Source organism: Mauremys reevesii, linkage group 6 (assembly GCF_016161935.1).
Source record: "Mauremys reevesii isolate NIE-2019 linkage group 6, ASM1616193v1, whole genome shotgun sequence".
NCBI classification, from domain to species: Eukaryota; Metazoa; Chordata; order Testudines; family Geoemydidae; genus Mauremys; species Mauremys reevesii.
In genome coordinates, this window is record NC_052628.1 from 17623080 (window position 1) to 17645622 (window position 22543).

Below are 22543 nucleotides of genomic sequence, written 5' to 3' on the forward strand. Positions count from 1 at the left end.
CTTCTGCTGCAGAACCTCGGATAGGAGTCAGCCACAGTTGTGGTCCTTGTGTTCTCCTAAATACAGAGATTGTTCTCAACACTCCTTGGAGGGCTACGCACCTCAAAGGAGAGTGGGAGGAACAACAGTGGAGAGGAGCACATGCTGTACTCTTAAGGGGTGAGCCTCACACTCATTTGCACTAAAGTTTCTTTGCAGCATTCTGGCCATTGGAGGGGGCCTTGAAGTGAGTGTAAATGTCCTTAATGCCCACTTAAGTGCTCCAAAGTGGCATAAAGTGGCCTGAGTGTAAATGCGAATCAGGCCTCCTGTGGCTTTCAGAGCTGCCCCCTGGGACAAAGCAGCTCTTCTCTGCCAGCAACCTGGGCCAGACCCTAATAAGCACAATCTGGCTATAAATCGTAATGCCCGTGTACTGCGCCTTCTATCTATGCACACCACTCCCAGTCACATCATTGACATCAGTGATGGTTGTGCCTGCGGACTGAGGCCGTTTGTAGAACTGAAACTAAGTGACATCCTGGTGAGAATTGTAGAATTAAAAGGTCAACCCTTACCTATATTTTGACTTTCTTAAAAGTTGCAACCCTCTACATTTAAAATTCCTCATCCTCTACTGGGAAGCTCCATTAAATACCTTTAAATTCTCACTTAGAATCATAAAATCATAGAATATCAGGATGTGGTCAGACGCTACCGGTGTGGTGCTCTGCTCTATTCAATGTTGATATCAGTCAGCTGTGTGCGTGTGTTCTCCCGGTGTGCTGCCCTGGCTCTGTGCAGATAGCTGACACAGCAGACCCAAAGAGAACCCCCAATGACCACAGACTCTTGTGAGGTACGAAGGCACCCGGGCCAGGTTTACTGTCGAAGAGAAACACAGTCTCCAGCTCCCTGGATTAGATATCCAAGGTGCTGCTAAGGTGCTGCTAGCTAGTACATATGTGCTCCCTGGCAACCAGCTCAGACAGTGGTGGGACTTTCCACTGCCCCCTAGGCCAGACAAAGATATCCACTCAGGGGTGTGTTCTTGTACACAGGTACAAAGAAATTACACATCACTCCCTTCTACGCAGTAAGGTGCCGCTTCTCACCTTGTACATGTTGGTTCGAACAAAACAACTCTATCCATCATATTCCCCTTTTGCCCCTGTCCTTGTTATCTGTGTGGAATGTGCAAGTATCAGAGTGTTCTGGTATCTCTAATGTCCAGTACCTTTTAGGTATGTGTATTTTTGCAACATCAGCCCTTTCGTTGCCAGCTTCTGCAAGCAGGGCTGCCTCTGGCTCACAGTTTAACTTTGCTTTATGTTAGCAAAGTCTTGACCATTACTTTAGTTCAGGCCTTAGGCCTCATACCGGGCCTTTGATAAGGGATTATGTTTCAGGGCCTCATCTTAATACATTGGGTTGGAAGGTACCTCAGGAGGTCTTCTAGTACAACCCCTTGCTCAAAGCAGGACTAATCCCCAACTAAATCATCCCAGCCAGGGCTTTGTCAAGCCTGGCCTTAAAAACCTCTAAGGAAGGAGATTCCACCACCTCCCTAGGTAACCCATTCCAGAGCTTCACCACCCTCCTAATGAAAAAGTTTTTCCTAATATTCAACCTAAACTTCCCCCACTGCAACTTGAGACCATTACTCCTTGTTCTGTCATCTGCTACCACTGAGAACAGTCTAGATCCATTCTCTTTGGAACCCTCTTTCAGGTAGTTGAAAGCAGAGGCGGCTCTATGAATTCCGCCGCCCCAAGCAGGGCGGCGCGCCGCACCACTTGCGCGGCCAGGCGCCAGTCCCACGCCTCCACGGGACCTCCCGCAGACGTGCCGCTGGTCCCGCACCTACAGTGGAGCTTCCGCAGGCATGCCTGTGGGAGGTCCACACGAGCCGCGGGACCAGCGCACCCGCCGCAGTCATGCCTGCGGGAGGTCCGGTGGTCCCGCGGCTCCGTTGGACCTCCCGCAGGCATGACTGCGGAAGGTCCGCCGGACCTGCCTGCTGCCCTGCCGGCAAAAGGCCACCCCAAGCGCGCGCTTGGCGCGCTGGGGTCTGGAGCCGGCCCTGGTTGAAAGCAGCTATCAAATCCCCCCTCATTCTTCTCTTCTGCAGACTAAACAATCCCAGTTCCCTCAGCCTCTCCTCATAAGTCATGTACTCCAGCCCCCTAATCATTTTTGTTGCCCTCCACTGGACTCTTTCCAATTTTTCCACATCCTTCTTGTAGTATGGGGCCCAAAACTGGACACAGTACTCCAGATGAGGCCTCACCAATGTCGAATAGAGGGGAATGATCACGTCCCTCGATCTGCTGGCAATGTTCCTACTTATACAGCCCAAAATGCCGTTAGCCTTCTTGGCAACAAGGGCACACTGTCGACTCATATCCAGCTTCTCGTCCACTGTAACCCCTAGGTCCTATTCTGCAGAACTGCTGCCTAGCCATTTGGTCCCTAGTCTGTAGCAGTGCACTAGGAGATGAGAATGATGCTAGTAATACCCTTCTTTAAATTCCTGCATTGCCCCCCTGCACCATGGGTCCAGGTGCAGAGAGGGGCCAGGAGTTCTCATTACTAGATTTTTTGGTTCTCTTGGCAGTTCCAAAAAATAGGCGAGGGGGAAATCAGTCAGATCAAACCAAATCCAGAAATGCCAAAAAATGTTGGCAAATTGAAAAATTCTGTTTCAGATCAAACAAAACATGAGCTTATGTCCCAGTCGTTAAGGTCCTCTCATGGGATTGGGAGAGCCAGGTTTGAATCCCTGCTCTGGAGCAGGCTTCTGAACCTGCATTTCATCCCATTCCAGGCTCTAGGGATGGATTTGTTTCAGTCTCTCCTGCTGAAGCTCCTCCACTTTGTATAAAATAATTGAATAGTAATTTGGCCAGAGAGAAGGAGAATCACTACCCAGACATTAGCTTGGTGTTTAGGACACTCACTCAGGTGAGGGAGACTCAAGTTTAAGCCCCTGCTCCAATGATTATTTATACTAAGAGGAAAAGCTTCAAAAGGAGAGACTGAGTGCACCCCCATCCCAAAATAATCTATGGCCTGGTTCAAATTTACAAATAGTTCCATGTTGACTGAAACTGCGTTTTTCGGCAAATACACTATTTGTCCAAAAAAAAGAAGACCTGATCTACCCACTACCCTGCATCACAAGCAAGTCGGGAAAGGGTCTTAGGTCCATCCTCCACAATGCACCATCTCCACATTGGAGCTGTCCTGGGGAAGGTAGTTGTTTGCTGCTAGTATGGACTATGGAGCAGAGAGAGGGATTGTGCTTAACTAAAGATATTCCTTTCTTGGGATGCTCCTAGGGTAGCACAACTACACACCACCACATAGTTCACACCTCTTCTATATTGTATTAAATGCAATAAAATGAAACAAGTTTTATAACATAAGCCTTACATTATATATATATATATGGGCCCAATCCCAGAATCCTTACATGAATAATTCTTATGTGAGTTGTGCTTTTGAAGTCAATAATATTATCTAGTAAATAAGGACTACTTGTGTGAAGAAAGTGTGCAGATCAGACCCAATATTGATAATTCACACTATGCAATGTGGTGGGTTGCTCAGTTTGGCAGAATTACCTGCAGTTCAGAAATTTCAGCTCTATTGAATTCTGTTCTATATTCAGATGTTGCTCTCTGAACATAGTGTTCTTGCCACACAACATATGTTACCTAACAGTAAGTGATTACAAGACTACCAAAAAAAGCACCATGTTTTTATTATGAACACCTGCTATCCATCACTAGGTAATTCAATTTTTGACATCAGACAGAAGCAGAGAAACCCTACAATGTTGGAAAGTCTTCCCCCCACCCCAACTCTTACAACTGACTTATGTTTTTATATATGATAGTGTCTATTCATCCTTACGTAATACCACAAGTTTACAGAAGGCCAAATCATACTGACCTTATTATGTGAATAAGCCTACTTACTTCAGTAGAACTACTTGAATAAGTAAGGCAATCATATTTTTTTACTTGATCTTCATGCTTTGGTGGTGGGGGCGGGGGAGTAAGTAGAGACATGTTAGCCGTCCCCATATAAAGTTCAGTGATCACCATTAAAATTGCTATTTGTGAGTAATTATGTTACCTCAGAATTTTCTGTGTTCCCTACACTGTATAAGTCTGTATTGTTAATTAGACAAAAGGTTACATTAATTGTGACCACTGGACCCACATTTCCAGAGAAGGTAGCTGCCATGGACCAGAGCCACTGTGGAGGCACACTGGCTTGTCTATGGGTAGTCCCTGATAATTGCATGGAGCTCAGAGGATCAGCAGGGTTTCTGGACAGGCAATTCCTCCTTCCTCCCCATTGACAGAACAACTAGGGAGGAATCATAGAGATATCCCCTTTGAAACCACTCTGATTTTACTGTAGGTGGGGGCATGCCAGCCCTTAAATGCTAGCAATTTCTCTTTTGGGAAAAATAATTTCTTGGCTCAAACAGATGGATGGAATGAATTAATTTTTCACTAGGCTTTTTTAGATCTCAAGCAATTTCTACTTGCAGAACATAATAATGTAATTAGTAATAAATTTGTCATTATTTAGACCAAGCAAAGTGTTTATTACTTTAAGCGAGTGTCATGGAAAACATTACTCTCTCATTTCTCAAACACGTGTTGGGCAAGTGTCTTATCCCTCCAAAAATAACTGTGATGGAAACTTCCTGTTTAATTGAACTGGGATGAAGCCAACAGGGTTCTATAGAAATATAACAGGGTTCTATAGGAATTGTATGGACAAAGATTTTTTCAAAAGTGGATCCCTAAAAGTAGGCGCCTATATCAATATATGCAGGCACCTAAATAAGCAGCCTGATTCTTAAAGATTATGACTATCCAGCAGATCTAACTGATCTCAGTGGAAGCTTGAGTTTGTTTAGCACTTTTTAAAATCAGACCATTTATTCATGTGTGTAAATGTGGATTTAGGAGACTAACTTTAAGCCTCTGTTTTTGAAAATCGCGGCCATAGAATTTAAGGGCCAAATGTCATGGTCGTTTAAGTCAATGGGAGTCTTTTTGTTGACACACATGCACCCCCATGGGCATTGGATCAAGCCCTAATAGAAGATCTTTTCTACAAGTATTTTAGCATCCAATAGAATTATACAGAAGTGTTATAATTAGCTATTAACATCTATAAGCTACTACATACAAACCTGTAGAAAGGTTAACGTATTTTATTCAATTCTATAGTATTTTACCATAAGGGAACTAATAAATAACTCAAAAGGCCACAATCCTGTTTATCAGGTCATACATTCAACATACCCCAAAGCTGAAATTTACTCCTTTTTACCTTAGTCCGTTGAGTTTGCTCTCTCTGCTTTAAGCTGGCCCATTTGATAGATATTTTATAGTAGATTACACCATTTCATCACCACTTTATGATACAGTGGTTCAGATTCTTAATACTAAATCTGAAGACATGAGAGTAACTGCACAATCTTTCCTTTCTACACTCCACTGTGGCTGCGGTCATTTCTCCTTGCAAATCATGGACATAGACATTTAAGCGGTTTGACTTACTCTCCTTTCAGGTTAAATAGAAAATGCTTGATGGAGTGTTGAGCTTATTGCATTATGGATCTGACATAAATTCTACAAATGGCCAGGAAAGGAGTGTGTTTTTTTTTCAATTCCTGACAAGTGGAAATTCCTTTTAACTGTTGAAATGATCCGCTGCACTTTAAATGAACCTGGATTAGCAGGCCATTTGTCTTCTGTAGCTGTAAGTGTGCCGTATGCAGGGTAGAAAATGTGACCTCTTAAGTAGAGCCTTTTATACTGTATCCCAGTTTTATAACTTTAGCCCCTGTATTTTTCTGCAGTTGTAAAAGTGCTGTATTCTATTGGCACTTTACTTTTTTTGCATAATATGTACAAACAGAAGTAAAATTTCCCATCTTTTCAATCTTCCATGGACCAATATGCCAGTGGATATGACAGAACTAAACAGTACATCATTGTACGGCAAAACTGAGTTTGATTTTTTTTTCTTCCTTACACACTGGAAGGTGTGATCGAAACTGGATATGATCTGGAAGTTGTAGGGGAGGGTTGCACAGAATGTGGACTTGTTTATGTTCTCTGGCTCGTCAGGAAATCATGTATTCTTGGCATAACTTTTGTTTGTTTTTTGCAAGAAGTAGTCTAGCATGCATGTCTATATATATATAAAAGTAATCAATTATGGCAGTACATTAGTACAAGTCCCTACCAGTGCCTGCTTGTAGCCTCCCACTAAGTGTCTTCATTAGAGGTTACCACAGCATACCTGCCTAAGGAAATCAGCTCGGTCTGGTGGCTGCTGTGTCTGCCACTTCTTCCTGTGTATGAAGATTTGAAAGAAAGAACCAGAAAAACAAGAGAGAAAACTGAAAAAAAAATTACAAAAATCACACCCACAGAAATGAGAGGTAAAATCAGTATGAAACAATGGATTGAATACAATTTAATTAATCCTGTGCCATAGTAATCTCGCACATACATAAAGGCCTCTTTATGTATAAAATCTCACCCTCAGAGATGTTTCAATATGTTTCTTTCACAGACTGGACACCTTCCAGGCCTGGGCACAATCCTTTCCCCTGGTACTGCTCTTGTTCCAGCTCAGGTGGTAGCTAGAGGATTTCTCATGATGGCTGCCCCATTTTCTCTGTTCCACCCACTTATATACCTTTTGCATAAGGCAGGAATCCTTTGTCCCTCTGGGTTCCCACCCACCCCTTGTCAATGGAAAAGCACTAGGTTAAAGATGGATTCCAGTTCATGTGACATGATCACATGGGGGGAGGGATAGCTCAGTGGTTTGAGCATTGGCCTGCTAAACCCAGGGTTGTGAATTCAATCCTTGAGGAGGCCACTTAGGGATCTGAGGTAAAAATTGGTCCTGCTAGTGAAGGCAGGGGGCTGGATTCAATGACCTTTCAAGGTCCCTTCCAGTTCTAGGAGATTGGTATATCTCCAATAATTAAATTAAATTATTAAATGTCACTGTAAGACTTCAAGCAACAAAGAATCCTGTGGCATCTTATAGACTAACAGACGTTCTGCAGCATGAGCTTTTGTGGGTGAATACCCACTTCTTCAGATGCAAGGCTTCATTACCCACTTGCCAGCACACTTGTATACAGGAAGACTCACAAGTAAAACAGAGCCATCTACAGATAATTGTCCTGGTTAATGGGAGCCATCAAGATTCCAAACCACCATTAATGGCCCACACTTTGCATAATTACAATAAACCCTCAGAGTTATCTTTTATATTTCTAGTTTCGGATACAAGAGTGATACATTTATACAAATAGGATGACCACGCTCAGTAGATTATAAGCTTTGTAATGATAACTTACAAGAGACCTTTTGCATGAAGTATATTCAAGTTACATTATATTCATGCTCATCAGCATACTTTCATAAAATCATATCGAGTGCAACGTCACACGCGGTCACTACCTCGTTCCTCAGCTGTATCATCAGTTCCACGGACCCGATGTAATTCATTTAATGCCTCCTACCATGATAAACACCTAAAAGGGAAAACAAATTTAGGCTGAGTTTACCTTCAATAAGATCTGCTTTTCACAGTGCCACCAAGTAGCTGAACTGTATCATACAGGTTTCAGAGTAGCAGCCGTGTTAGTCTGTATCAGCAAAAAGAATGAGGAGTACTTGTGGCACCTTAGAGACTAACACATTTATTTGAGCATAAGCTTTTGTGGGCTAAAACCATTCCATTACACTTCTGTGTGTTTAGAATCATAGCTGCTTAGTATAGCAACAAACAAACAAAAGGCTGCTATTGTTTTGCTTCTCTTGGCACTGTAGAACCAACAAAGCTATGAGAGAGGAAGCTTGATTCTCACAGGGCAAGGACTATCATTTTGTTCTGGGTTTGTACCACACCGAGGGCAAGGGATTCCTGGTCCAGCACTAAGCCTCCTTCGCACTACTGCAATATGAATGATATTAGTAATAATAATAATTAGTAGCTGTTAACTCCTAATAGTGTTCCAAGTGCAAGGGCAACTCATTAATTATAAGCAAAGTATATTTGATCAGGAAGTAATTGGGAGAGACTATAAATCTAACACCCTGTGGAGCAGAACTGTACTTAAAAACAAAGCAGAGAGGTATAATCTAGTGATGGAACAGGGGCATTTATTCACATTAATCCAACTGACACTAATTGATTAACTGTACAGATAAATGTGTGTGCTCTTTTAGACATTTACCCCTCAGAGTCAATATTTCCCATTGCTAATGGAAAATGTAAATAAAAGCATATTGTTGTTTTATATATAGTTCTAACTCCCATCAATTCAACTATTAGTTTCTTTGCATAAAAACTATGAGAGCATTTCTGGTTCTTCTAGTTCCAGTTCTTCATCTTTTAATGCTGGCTGGAAATGAGAGTTTTAGATTCTTCTCTTGATAAATTATCTAGAGTACAGAGTAACAGATGTCTTGAGAATGCAGCAAACATTGGTAGGGCAGGAGGTATGTTAGGATCTTTCTTTGGGAAATTAATGGCATATTCATAGCCTTTTGGTGTTGGAATCCTAAATTAAATCACATTAGCATCAGATAAAAAAATCACAACTTTTGCAGTCAAAGACTGTTGTCATTTATGTTCCATATCTCTTCCCCCCCACACACATATATCCTGCCCTCCCTTCCCCCAAAAAACCCTTTCAAACTTTTCAGCTCCCATATCATGTTATGAAATCAGGCTTCCTCCATTCAACTCAGATACTTCGGTGATGAAGGATCACAGGGGTTTAATCATGCATGTTAATGAGATGTCTGGCCACAGTCCAGCAAAACACTTTAAGCCATGCTTAATTTTAACTATTGAATAACACTATTGACTATACTGGGATTACTTAAGGTTTTAAAATTTACCATGTGCTTAAGTGCTTTGCAGGATCAAGCCCCTATAGAAGTAAATTGATTGATTACACATTTTGCCTAATATGAGGCAGCAGTCAAGTTTGTTTGTTTTTTTAAATGGTTTTCTGGAGGATCACTACATCGTCTCTAAACAACTCTCTTTTGAAAATGTTGGGTGTTTTTCCAAAAGATCGACTACAAATCCATAAAAAGACTGCATGGATGGCTTATTTACCACCTGGTTATCAGATTGTGACTAGGGTCCGGCGGGCACACTGAGGTCTGGTCTACACTAAGGGGGGGGGTCGAACTAGGGTACGCAAGTTCAGCTACGCGAATAGCGTAGCTGAACTCGAAGTACCCTAGTTCGACTGACTTACCCGTCCAGACGCGGCGGGGTCGAACTCCGCGGTTCCAAGGTCGACTCCGCCACTGCCGTTCGCGGTGGCGGAGTTCCGGAGTCGACTGGAGCGCGCGGGGAGTTCGAACTCCGAGAAGTCGAACTCACCGCGTCGACCCGGCAGGTAAGTGTAGACTAGCCCTGAGATTGCTTAATCAGAGCAAACTGCAAAGAATGGGGTGGTAGGTGAGCCCCAGAACTGGTGGTTATTTCTAATAATTAGATTCACCGATCCAGCAACCAAACAGGTTCTACAATACCTTGCTGGTTACTCAGAAGCCAAAAACACAGCTCCCTTAAAGCAGCCCAGCCTTAGGCCTCCACTCCAGACACTCAAGTCAAATATGATGAGGATTACTGAAAATCTTCTTCATCATATCTAAAATTCTACCAGTCCCAAAGGATCGGACACATTACCCACCAGGTCAATGGATATTTCAGATCTTACCCAAATACATGCTTACAGCCAATTCTTATTAACTGAACTAAAATTAAAAAAGAAAAAGAGAGAGTATTGGTTAAAAGATCATTACACATACAGTTATGAGTAAAGTTCTTAGGTCACTAGCAGAGATGGTGAGCTTTTGAGTTGCAAAAAGTTCTCTTCAGAATCAGTTCATCAGGTTATAGTCCAAAATAGGCAAACCATGTCCAGTATCCGGTTGATCCAGACTGGAGCTGGAGCCCTCAGTCTTGAGGAGACTTAAATGTCCCTGACGAAGCTTAAGCAGATCTCAGATACAGGATCAGGGCCCTAGAATATGTTTATAGACCTCTGGTGGGCTATGATAATCTCTTGACAGCAGATATTCATTGGGTGAAGAATAGTGGCTTTGAAGTAAAACGTTCTATTTCCTATGTATACAAGGTAATTAGTTGCATTCATCAGCATAAGGTACTTATCCATTAAGCAATTCATAGATAGTTTACTACAGATTTCAAAGAGAAACATAGACAGTGATATTATTATACCCAATTTCCATCTTAATGTTAATATCCCCTTTTGATCTCTGAATCAATAACATAAGAAAGGCTATACTGGATCAGACCAAAGGTCCATCTAGCCCAGTATCCTGTCTTCCAACAGAGGCCAATGCCAGGTGCTGCAGAGGGAATGAATAAAACAGGTAATCCTCAAGTGATCCACTTCAGCAAACTCTGGTTCCAAGTGCCTAGTCAGTGACTTCCACCAGTTCAGCAGTTTGACTTGCTTTAAAGCTTGGCAGCAAAGCTGTACTGGTGAATATAATTTTTTGTATTTAATTAAAATGATTTAAATATATTATAATAAATGTAGGCCTTAAATTTCAAACCTAATTTACAATAGGTTTATTTTTAAAAATTGAACCTCTACTTAATTTAAATATAACATTTTAAAAAACAATCTGATTTTGATTTAAAAAAAAAAAGAATTGATTTTTATCCACCCTGCTCCATAGTATTTGCATCCCGCAGGAGCCTACAGTCACTTCTCATGGCCACTCCCCATCCACCCTTTGCTGAGCTCAGCTCTAGAGATTTGGTCTCTTTTGAACTTTCTCTGTAAACTGATCCCTCTGGCCCCTGGCCATTGCTTCTGCTTTGTCCTGGAGCAGCCCCCTCACCCTCCCTCAAACTGGGGGGAGGCCAGGCAGTGGCACCGAGGCCCCCTTCACCAAGGGCTTTCAGTTCCTTCTGGGCTCCAGAGGCGTTCTGATGGCAGGGGAAGTCTCCCTGGGAAACACACTGAATCTGTGCACCTTCTGATCCCACCCTCCCCGCTTCAGGGTCTGCACTGGCCTTCTCTGGACCACAGGCTACACAGCCCAGGCTCCAGCAAGACTCCACTGGTGATTCTGGCCCATTCCCACTCTCTACCTCTTCTCCCCTCCCTCACCATCACAGTCAGCCCCAGAGGCCTCTGTCCTGGCAGCCACTGGCCATAATGCCATGTGCCGAGGCTGAAGGGCGTGGCACCTTTATCCAGCTGAGGAGGGAGCAGAGACTGAGTCTGGTTCCCTCTGCAGCCAGCTCCCTGCTATTCACAGTACAGAGCGCAGGTCGCCAGAGCAGACTCGTGGGCAAAGGCTCCCCCACCTTGCTAAAGCACCTTGGGGGGACAAGCTGCGAGGTTGTTGGAGAGGTCATGGGTGGCAAGTTTGTAAAAATTTTGGTGGGGCCCAGAACCCGCCCCCAACTCCGCCCCCCCAACTCCGCCCCCACCTGCCTAAGGCTCTGGGAGGGGGCTCGGCGGGGGAGGTCTGGGGTGCAGATCCTGGGCTGGGGATTAGGGTGCAGGAAGGGTGCTGGGTGCAGGCTCTGGGCTGGGGCAGGGGGTGGGTGTGCAGGAGGAGGTGAAGGGTGCAGGCTTTGGGATGGAGTTTGGGGTTGGGAAGGGGTGTGTGGGAAGTGGGAGGGAGTTTGGGGATAGGAGGGAGTGCAGGGTGAGGACTGTGGGGCTGAGGATGAGGGGTACATGATGCAGGAGGGGGCTCAGGGCTAGGGAAGAGGGTTGGGCTGTGGGGTGAGGGCTGTGGATGAGGGGTTCATGATGCGGGGGGGCTCAGGGCTAGGGAAGAGGGTTGGGCTGTGGGGTGAGGGCTGTGGATGAGGGGTTCATGATGCGGGGGGCTCAGGGCTAGGGAAGAGGGTTGGGCTGTGGATGAGGGGTTCATGATGCAGGAGGGGGCTCAGGGCTAGGGCAGAGGTTTGGAGTGTGGGGTGAGGGCTGTGGATGAGGGGTTCATGATGTGGGGGCGCTCAGGGCTGGGGCTGAAGATTAGGGTGCAGGGGATGAGGGGTTCATGCTGTGGAGGTGCTCAGGGCTGGGGCTGAGGATTAGGGTGCAGGGGGATGAGGGCTCTGGCTGGGGCTGAGGATTAGGGTGCAGGGGATGAGGGGTTCATGATGTGGGGGTGCTCAGGGCTGGGGCTGAGGATTAGGGTGCGGGGGGAATGAGGGCTCTGGCTGGGGCTGAGGGTTTGGGGTTGGAGGCTCAGGGAAGGGCAGCCTGCCTTGCCCGTAGTGGTGAAGGGCAGGCACTAGGACCCTGCGGCAGCAGACAGCAAATCTGCTGGGAGCCCTCCGGGCAGCAGGCAGGGGAGAGGCGCGCTGTGTTCTGTCAGGCAGGGACGCAACACAACGCGGCAGAGGGGGGGAAACACACGGAGGGGGGGGTGGCAGGCGGGGGCTGGGACCTGCTCCAGGCAGGGTCGCGGCGGCAGGGGGAGACCTACGGTGGCCGGGGCCAATCCAGGCAGGACCGGGGGGGCGGGAAGAGACCCAGCTCCAACTATTGCTGGAGCAGGGCGCCCAGCCCTGAATATTGCTGGGGCCCGGGCCCCACACAAATATATAACCTGCCCCCCATGGGAGAGGTGGTGGGCTGGCAGGGTGCTGCCTTAATGGCTCTGCGAGACCCTCTGGGGTGTGGGGTGCTGCACCATGAGTGGTAGATATAAGCACAGGGAGCACCGCTCGGGCTGCTCGCTGAGTTGAAGATAGTTGAGTTGAAGATAAAGGATAGTAAGAGACAGGAACCATCTGGTTACGTTGTTAAGTTCTAACAAGATATAGGTAAACACAGACCAATACAATCACTACCTTCTTCCAATTCTTCTAAGAAAACAAGTCTACATTTCAAAGCTCTATTCAATCTAATATGGCTTGGTTCAGGGCATGGCTACACTGGAAACGTCAAAGCGCTGTTGCAGGAACGCTCCCATGGCAGCGCTTTGAAGTGCGAGTGTGGTCGCGTGCAAGCGCTGGGAGAGAGCTCCTGATAATCCACCTCCACAACGTTCCCAGCGCTCGGACCCTGTTTACACTAGTGCTTTCCACACTGCTGAACCAGCAAGTTAGAGGCTATAAAATGTAAGTGTAGACAAGCCCTCTGTGTCACACAGGTGGAAGAGCAAACCTTTTTTGGATGTATGAATATGCAATTGAGATTGTGTTCATTATCACTGACCAGCAACATCCATTTTATACTGACAGCTCACTGATCTCATTGCGTATTTCCTGAGGAGAGATGAAAAGCCTTTTTTCCTCTTTGAAAAGTAAAAGACAAAGAGGATCAATGTGATGTTGTAAAGTAAAACCGTAACAGTCACCGGATTTTCCATGGAATTCTGACATATGCATTAACTTCATATAATGGAATTGTAAGAAAACATCATAATGCCCAACTGAAGTTTGTAAATGTCTTCATGTTCTTAAAGTTTAGAGCTGCAATTTTGATGGAGAGGCCCTGAAAAGACAGAACAAACATCTCCTATGTTTCAAGGCTTTGACTTTCATATTCTAGGTGTTAACATTCTCTATGATTGTTTTCATCTTCAAGTGTCCTTTCTATATCCACTATTTTTTTACACCTATCATGAAGACTTATTACATACAAAAAAAGAAGGCTTGTCAACATCCTTCAAAAGTCTTCCCAATGGGCAATTCCATGAAATAGTTGGTACTGTACATTTTGAAATTCACAAAATGACCTCTTCCTTTTTCTCTTTTCTGTTTTCATTTTTGAATTTATTTCCCCACAATATCAAAGTTACCCAAATGAAACTTAGGCTCTTTTTAAAAGCATCTCCCCTATAGAATGAGTCAAGCTGCTGTTCATTATCATCTGGGAAAGTCATTTTTAAAAGCTCCATTTTTACTGACAATGTAAGTATCTTTTTATTTCTTTCATTTTTTTTTTACTTATAGTGTAAAAATGTCTAGTCTTCAAACATTTGTCATATGGTTTCACATTCCATTCCCTTGAGAGGCACCATCTCACTTACTGGGGACATTCTGCCATGTAGTTACAAGCAAGCTCAGAACTGCATTTAAACTGTTAGAACACACACTTTAGTACAGTCAGTATCAAATAACCCGTTAGTCGTCTTTGATCCTTTTGTGATTTCCTGTTGTAGTTGTGTGGAACTGAAAGGGGGAAAAAAAGACCTCTTCACATTGCGATATACATAACCCCAGAAACTCCTCCACAAATATTTAATTCATAACAATAAAACCCTCACATTTCTTTATTACTAACTAAAAAATAAAGATTCAAGTTTTGTCTGCCACCTTCTTTATAGTCAGAAGCATCTAAGACATAGGAAGAAAGTATTAAATGTGTGTCTGTAGTCCCTTACCTAGACATTAATGGTCCAATCCTACAGAGTGTCTCACAGTTCTGTTAATGCTGCAAGGAAATGGCTCCAGTTCTTACAAAACTAAAGACTTAATTCAGCCCCAAGATATATAATATCTATTATAGATTAAATATATTTATATTCTATATTGAAACTATTTATGCTTAAAGTTAAGCAGGTGTTTAAATGTTTTGCGAAAATGGGAGCCTATATAGGAAATAAGGCCCTGATCCTACAAACGTTTATGCATGTTCTTAACTTTACTAGTATTAGTTGTCCCTTGGAAACCAAATACATGTATAAATGTTTGCAGGACTGGGGACTAACTTAAATTCTGCAGAGTCTGTTGGGAGCTGTTTCCTTTTTACAGGCAAACTCTCTATATGATGAATCACTGCTGTTATGTGTTGATCCTTCCTGCAATGGTAACAGGCTAGTTAATTAGTTAACAGCTTGACTTTTACCTGAGCTCACTTGGTCTCTTTCTTGTGGTCTTTTGAATGTCTGCCTAATTAGCTGTTAAATCCCTGGAGAGTGTGTAAACATTCAGTCAGCTTCTGCCCTTTGAGCCTAGCCATTTCTGACTTTAAAATGATTCCCGGTTTGCAAATTCCCACTTTATGGTGAAACTGGGAACATACAATATGTGAGTAATAGATAAAATTGTTAACCTCATCAAACATAGGATTTCCTCTCATTCTCAGTATTGGTCAATGAAACCTTAAAAGTACGTTTTAAAAACTCTCGGTGTAAAAGGGGGGGAAATACCAGGCTTTACATAACTGCACCTCTGTGAATGATGAAAGAGTTATTTTCAAAAAAAGAGATTGACGCTAGAAGTACTAGTTATACACGTGACATGTTAGAGTCCTGGGGGCTGAGTGGGGCGGGATTGGCTACGTGACTTACTGAGGGTAAGCCCTAAACATTCCATGATCTGTACTAGCTGGAATGGAGAAGGGGGTGGGGAATTCATTCAGAATTAAAACTGGCAACATGTTATTGTCCTCCAATACTCTTTATGGAGTCAGTGGATTCAATACTAGTAAGTTAAAAACTGGAACCAATAAGGTGTGCCCAAACAATGCCTCTCAGAGCAAAATTCTCTTTTCATATCCTCTCTGATATCTTGCTCAGCCTGCATTGATGTTTATGGCTGCACACTTGTAGGAAGAACAGAATATAAGAAAGGGATGTAGGAACTGCCATATTGAATCACACCCGAGTGGTCCATCTAGTCAGGGACCATTTTTCTTACAGTGGTTAGAACCAGATGCTTCAGAAGAAAGTGCAAGAGATCCTATAGTGGACAATTATGGAATTATCTTTCCATCTGAGATATTGCATCCTACACGCAGGTAGCTGCTTTCATGTTTAAACATTAAGGTTTATAGCTCTTATATATTCTGGACCTGATTCAAAGTTCATAAAGTCAATAGACTCTCATGGTCTTCACTGGGCCTTGGATCGGCCCCCATACTCCTAATTTTCAGATGTGTTGAGACATTCCCATACTCCAGCTGATGTCAATAGAAGCTTCAGGTATTGAGCACTTTTGTACTGAAACTTAGGGGTGTTCTTATAATCCAGGCGACTTCCCGTGCCAGTGAATTCCATGTTGATTATGAATTCTGTAAAAACATATCTCCTATAATCAGTTTTCAATGTGATGTGTCCAAATTTCATTGGATATTCCCTTTTCTTGCCTTATGAGAGAAGGTAAGTATAAGTGGACCATTGACTCCCTGCTCACCATGCCTGATTTACATACCTCTAACATGTCACCCTTTTATTCACGTCCTCTCTGAACTAAGCAAGCCTAATATATTTTGTGGCTGTCTCTGGAACTATTCTGTTACTTCTAGATCTTTTGAGAGATAGACTGACCAGTACTGAACACATCCAGTGAAATTCTGGCCCCGGGAAGTCAGTTCGAGTTTTGCTATTAACCTCAATGTCCATACAGTACATAATATATTGCTGTTACAAACAGTTACTTGGTGTCCATATCACAGCATCTAGGCCACCACCCATGCAAACACATATATTTACAGTTATCTTCATTTAATGATGTTACAGAACACTTGTTTGCCCACCGATGTGCAGTGCTGTTGATATATAATGCAGAGTGACGTAATGTGCTCAATAAGGCCTTCTGAAATAAGACACTAGCTGGAATTTTCACTTAGCAGCCATATGCTGTATAACTAATGAGCAAATGAAGTGTTTAATTAATAACCCTTCTGAGAAATAAAACTTTAAAACGGTAAATTCATGCTGTGGCTACTTAGAACTACACCTGAGGAGCACTGTCATTTTTCTCTTCATGAGCCAGCGGTTCCTATTTTTCTTCTAAGGGTCCTGCTGGGTTCGGAAGCATTAGAAACTAAATGGTTGTTAATTTAATTAGTAATTCATTTGCATACATTAGCTTACTTAGCTCATCAACCTTCTGTGTCCGGTGTATTTACTGAAAGGTGAGCTTGGTCTTTTCAATATTCTTTGTTTCTTACTTGTATGTACAACTAATCAAATTACATACTGTGGGTGTTTTGATTATTGTCTGTAAACATTTACTGGGGAACTTTAAATGTAGGGTTACTTAAGTAACATTTTCTGGTTGTCATTTTAGTTACAAGCTTTAGAAATTGCCTGTTGTTTTTGTGAGCTGAAGGGGAAACAAAATGCTAATTGTCATTTTGGCTTTTCATTAACAATATCCAGGAGGCAACATCTGTCTTTGTACAGAAAATCAGCTCTTTAAGGCCAATTACTATAATGAGTTACATATGAGTAACAGGATTTTTACCAGGGGATTTACAGGTACAAATATGCATTGCAGCAGGAATATTATAGCAGAATATTTCTGCAGTTCACATAAACTCGTTCTGCTCCATGTAAAATGTTTACTTTCTCCCCAAATCCATGAAGATCAAGCAATTCACAGGATGAAGTCATTTGTTGAAAGAAACATTATACAGTACATCTGTGTTAACCAGGGAACAAGCATGGTGCAAGTCTGACTTGCAATTGTTTAGTTTTATTCTTCATTATGTTACAGTGGTAGCCAAAGGTTCCTGTCAAATTGTACTGCAGTAGGAATCTGAATAAATATATATTTTATTGGGCCCTTTGGGTGCTAATATAAATAAAAATAAATCCTACAGTTACAGAGGTCACAGTTGCACTCTTTTTCTTCACAGGTTAATGCAGATGTCCTCTTAGTGCTTTAAAAACGTATAAGAAGGTCTGGTCCCTGCCCATACCTTCTTACAGTTTATTGTATTCTTGATCTGTCCCTGCCCATACCTTCTTACAGTTTATTGTATTCTTGATCCGTAGCACCTAGAATCCCCAGTCTTAGACCAGAAGCCCATTGCGCTGGGTGCTGTACAAACACAAAACAAAAAACAGTCCCTGTCCCTGGGAGCTTCCGAGCTAAGTATAAGATAAGACACAACACATGGATACAGACAGATGGGGAGTATGAGTGAACAATAAGACAATATCGGTTCGCATGATAGTCTGTGGTCTCTGCACACCAGCACCTAAACTGTGTTTTTACTTTTTTTAATCTTTAATATTTTAAAATATTAAACGCTTAATTTGCGCATTAGTTATATAATCTATGACTGCCGGATGCACATTCCAGGAAGTGTCTTATTTCAGAAGGCATTACTGAACACTTTACATTACTCTGCTTTCTATTTCAGCCGTATTGCACATCAGCATGCAAACAATTGAAGTAAGCTCTAAACCTATGTGGATGCATGGGTCAAGGCCCAGATGCTATGGTCACAAACACCAAGCAAGTGCTTGTAACAACAATACGTTATGTATTGTATAGACAATATATTGGGAGAGCAGGCTTGCATTATTTTATTCTGTACCACATCAGAGGAATCAAGGACATATGTTCCCATTCAAGTTGTTCCTGCACTCCAGTGAACACTGGTTGGAAGAAGAGGAAAGAGGAGGAGGACCTAGCACTTATATAGTGCTTTTTATCTCTAGATGTCAAAGCACTTTACAAAGGGAGGTCAGTATCATTATTCCCATTTTACAGATGGCAAAACTGAGGCACAGGGAGGGAAATGCCATGCCAAAGTCACCCAGCAAACCAGTGGCAGGGCTAGGAATTGAATCAGGGTCTCTTGAGTCCTTTAAAAGCCTACAGGAGCCATGGGTATCCAGGCATAAATAAAACAATGCTGATTGAATTTAGAGCTTGCAAAAGGCACTGCCTGGATAGTACTGAAGATAGAAATCCTGTTTTATCCACAATAGATACAGCAAAGGACCCTTCACTGTGTCTCAACTGGGACCCAGAGGAACCACTTTTGTGATTGCAATCAGTCATTGGTCTCTCCAGTGAGACCTCCAACAAGAGTGGTAACTATAATTGTGGGGTTTGTGATATGGAGGCCCAAGTCCTTATTCACCCAAACATTTCAACATGTACTTTCAGAATGTGTGTATGCCACATTGAAGTCACTAGTCATATGTTTAAAGTTCAGTATGTGCGGAAGGGCTTTGCTCAGTTGGGGCCCAGCCTTTCACAACTGGACTGAAGCCACTCTACTGTTTCATATATAGTAGACCACTGAACATTGATCACTACAAACATTGGCAAAATTCCCACCTGTGACCCATAGGTGAAAGGCCCCCAGTATTGTGGGCTTGGGTCATGCAGGCTTCTCAGCCAGTTCTGGTCTCTGCTCCCACTGCATCATACAGACAGATAAATACAGAGCACATTTTGAAACTACTGTACAAACAAAAGGGTATTAATAATTTATAGAGGCAGATCCTCAGCTGGTGTAAATGGACATAATTCCATTTAAATCAATATGGATATGCCCATGTACGTCCTCTGACTCATCATGTTTTTCTTGGTGTAAATAGAATTTAAAAGTTCGGTTTTGGATGATTTCTCATTTTATCTTCGGATCTTTATTTTCTTCCTCTGCATGCCTTGCACCATGTACTGATTTCTTATCATATCAAATAGATTCTGATGCCACAGCCAGGTCCAGAAATTGCTTGGTCAAACACAAATTTTAAAGAATGCTTCCACCAATGCAAACAAGAGTGTATGCATTCACTTCCACATCAGCAGAAATCCTTTAATAGGGAAAAAAAAAAAGCCTCTTCCCCTTTGAAAATCACTTTTATCTGAGGAACTGGACGCTAAACACATTTTCTTTCTTAAAATTTTTACTTGAATTTGTGACATTTAAGAGATTGTATCTGTTGGAGAAAGCTGTGTCTTCTAGTCTTTCTTTCAACTACTGGGAAGTTTGGCGCGCCAGTTATTAAATAACCTTTTTAGCTATTAAACTGGAGCTAGCAAAGGGTTTGTATCTTTTTAGTGATCTCTTTTAGTCAGTATTGACTTTCCTTTTTTGTTGTTGTTGTTTCAGTTAAACTTGTATTATCAAAGAGACTGACGTTTGGGGAGTGTACATACATGGGTCTCTTTTCCTTTTAGTCTTTGTCTTATAATTCTTTATTGGAAGTTACTGTATTTATAACTAATGTGCTAGGGGGGTCTCTAAAGCGGGGGGAATTTCATTCTCTCTTTGCTCTTTTGTGTTTCCTCTGCTGCGGGTCCTGAGTGTTTTAGCTCTGTTATACACATTTTAAACTAATTAAAAATGTAAAAACAATTATTTGAAATGCAGGAAAATTAATCTGTAGCTTTTATCCCCAGGCTACTCACCAGAGCTGTAAAAATACTAAAAACTGTCATGACTGCAATTATTTATTGGGAGGAGGGGAGTACTTTCTCTTCTCCAGCGGCAGCAACTGCCTTTCCTACCATAGTAGAGTTATTCCTCTTGGTAGCACCACTGATGGCCCCAGAGAATTACTTTTCATGATCTATTAATGATCTACAACGACTGAGCTCATCAGATTGGAACCTATTTGGGGAAGAAGAAGAGCAGTGAATGATTAAAGTTAAACCCTATAAGTCTGGATTTAAATAGCAGCTGGATAATTTGTGTGACCAAAACTGATATTTGCTTGTTAAGATGGGATAATCAGTTTTCATGCTTCAGGGCATCAGATATTTCCCACCAGAGTCAGGACATCAGGAAGATGGTGGTATTGGTGTATTATTTGGCCAGGAGGGATGTTCATGTTCCTCTTAAGCATCACACATAGGCCACTATTAGAGGTAGGATATCAGACTGGGTGGCACGATAATCCAATCTGGTAAGGTAAACCCAGATCCTCAGAAGTATTTAGGCACCTTACTCCCAATGATTTAGTCTATAGATGGAGGAGGGAGAGCAAACTGATGTAATAATAGACATAGAAAATATTATATAATGACATCTTGCACCTTCTCCTAGCATTTTTGATACAACGATCTTATAGCACTTTACAAACATTCATTAGTTAAGCCTAACATGACTCCGATACTTCAGAGATGGTGATGGTTTTGAGACCATATCTAGATATAATTCACCTATGTGAGGTAGGTAATTATTATTATACCCATATTACACATGGGTAGACAAAAGCACAGAAATCTTAAAAGCCTTGCTCCTAGTAAAATTATGGGAGATAAGGAGGGGAGGCTGGAGGGCCGGGCTCATTCATTCATATATATATTTTTGGGCTCGATTCCCAGGGTGACAAATGAACTGAATAAAAAAATGTCTTGCACAGTGTAGAAAATGTAGCATTGTCCCTAATGGGATCATCTGTATTAGCAGTGATCTCCTGATAACTGATAGCACCCATGCTTTGAGAGTTCACAACCCTAGCAAGCAATGTACTCTGCCAAACAAATTTCGATCTGGAGAGTGCTGATAACCTGGGCATATCAACCTAAAATGTACCATAGGGAACCAACATGCATTGCAGTGGTTGAGTGTCCATAGAGGCAAGGTGGAAGAGAGTCAGATTAAGGGATATTCAAGAGAAGGGATAAAGTAGATGCAATGGATTGCGTTGGCTTTACACAACTGGTAGTGTGGGACTTTTACCAGTGACTTCAGTGGGAGCAGAGTTAGGCCAATGCTGAGCACTTTTGAAAACCTCACCTCTAATAGTCTGTCTTTGATATGTGCCCATTTCTTTAATGAATACTATACATTTTGTTTCATTTTCAAACCATTCTAGTGTCTTTAAAATCAGAGTCATATACTCTTTGCAGTAGCCAGCCATTATGTCACCAGCAATAGCTTCCACATAGCCATGAGCATTAGAAGCTATTGTATTTTGAGAGGACACATTGACCAGGACAGTGGTTTTATTACCTGTTGTTTTAAAAGATAAAACATGCGAGAGGACCTTTAATTTCCACCAGAAAAACCACCGGGGACCTCATCACAGTGACTCATTAGACGAGTGGCAAGTGTAGCAACTATTACTTCTCCCACCACCCGCAAGTACTGAAGTGTTAGTACTGGGCAGATTTTAAGTCCTATTTTGGGAGATGGGCCCACCATGGTCTGGCCTAGTGGCAAAAATGGCTTCCATCTGAGTTACAAAGACATCCCAAAATACTTGACCATCTGAATGTGGCAGCAAGAGGATTCAGAGCTTGCTCACAGTGAAATCTAATTGACAGAGTTTCAACAAGAGTGGTCCAATCGGCACTGGCTTCCCTTCAGGAAGAAGCAATGTAAGAACATTTGGAAAAGATCATCTGTATTTAGGATTGAAAATATAAAACCAATTATAACCAGTTAAATCAAGTGCATTTTGCACAGAAGGCTTACACCTCATTTTCCCCTATATGTATTATTCAGACATTATTATTGTGATTTGTTTCCTCTTTCAGGGCCTAATCTTCCCAAGGCTCAGGTTAAAACAGCGTCACTTGGATTAGCTGGAAAAGCACGATCCCCTCTGCTTCCAGTCTTGGTGCCAACAGCCCCAGAAGTGTCAGAAGAGGGCCACAAACAGACAGAGGATCCAGCTAACGTAAGAACAATCTTTAAAAAAAAAGAGTCTCATCGCAAACCATATTAACTTTAAGTGCAGGGTCATAGCTGTAAATCATATTCTGTCCAATCACTTTAGTTGAACAGCTTCATCTCTGCCTACTTGCTGTATTGGGTTATACCAGT

At 42.5% G+C, this 22543-nt stretch overlaps 1 protein-coding gene and 1 long non-coding RNA gene across 6 annotated transcripts in view; one reads left to right on the forward strand and one right to left on the reverse strand.

Moving 5' to 3' along the window:
• LOC120407873 overlaps positions 1-13418 on the reverse strand; it is a 72063-nt gene extending 58645 nt beyond the window's left edge. For 2 of the 3 annotated variants that reach the window (XR_005600292.1, XR_005600291.1), the window contains exons 1-3: positions 13286-13418; positions 7500-7573; positions 6319-6370 (exon numbers count right to left, since the gene is read on the reverse strand). This is a non-coding gene — a long non-coding RNA (uncharacterized LOC120407873). Of the gene's footprint in view, positions 1-6261; positions 6371-7499; positions 7574-13285 lie in introns of all 3 variants that reach the window. The other variant, XR_005600290.1, reaches the window with a different exon arrangement.
• DCC (DCC netrin 1 receptor) overlaps positions 1-22543 on the forward strand; it is a 555466-nt gene that overhangs the window by 529577 nt on the left and 3346 nt on the right. For all 3 annotated transcript variants that reach the window (XM_039544135.1, XM_039544134.1, XM_039544133.1), the window contains one exon: positions 22255-22397. In XM_039544135.1, coding sequence (XP_039400069.1) covers positions 22255-22397 — 143 coding nt within the window. The remainder of the gene's footprint in view (positions 1-22254; positions 22398-22543) is intronic.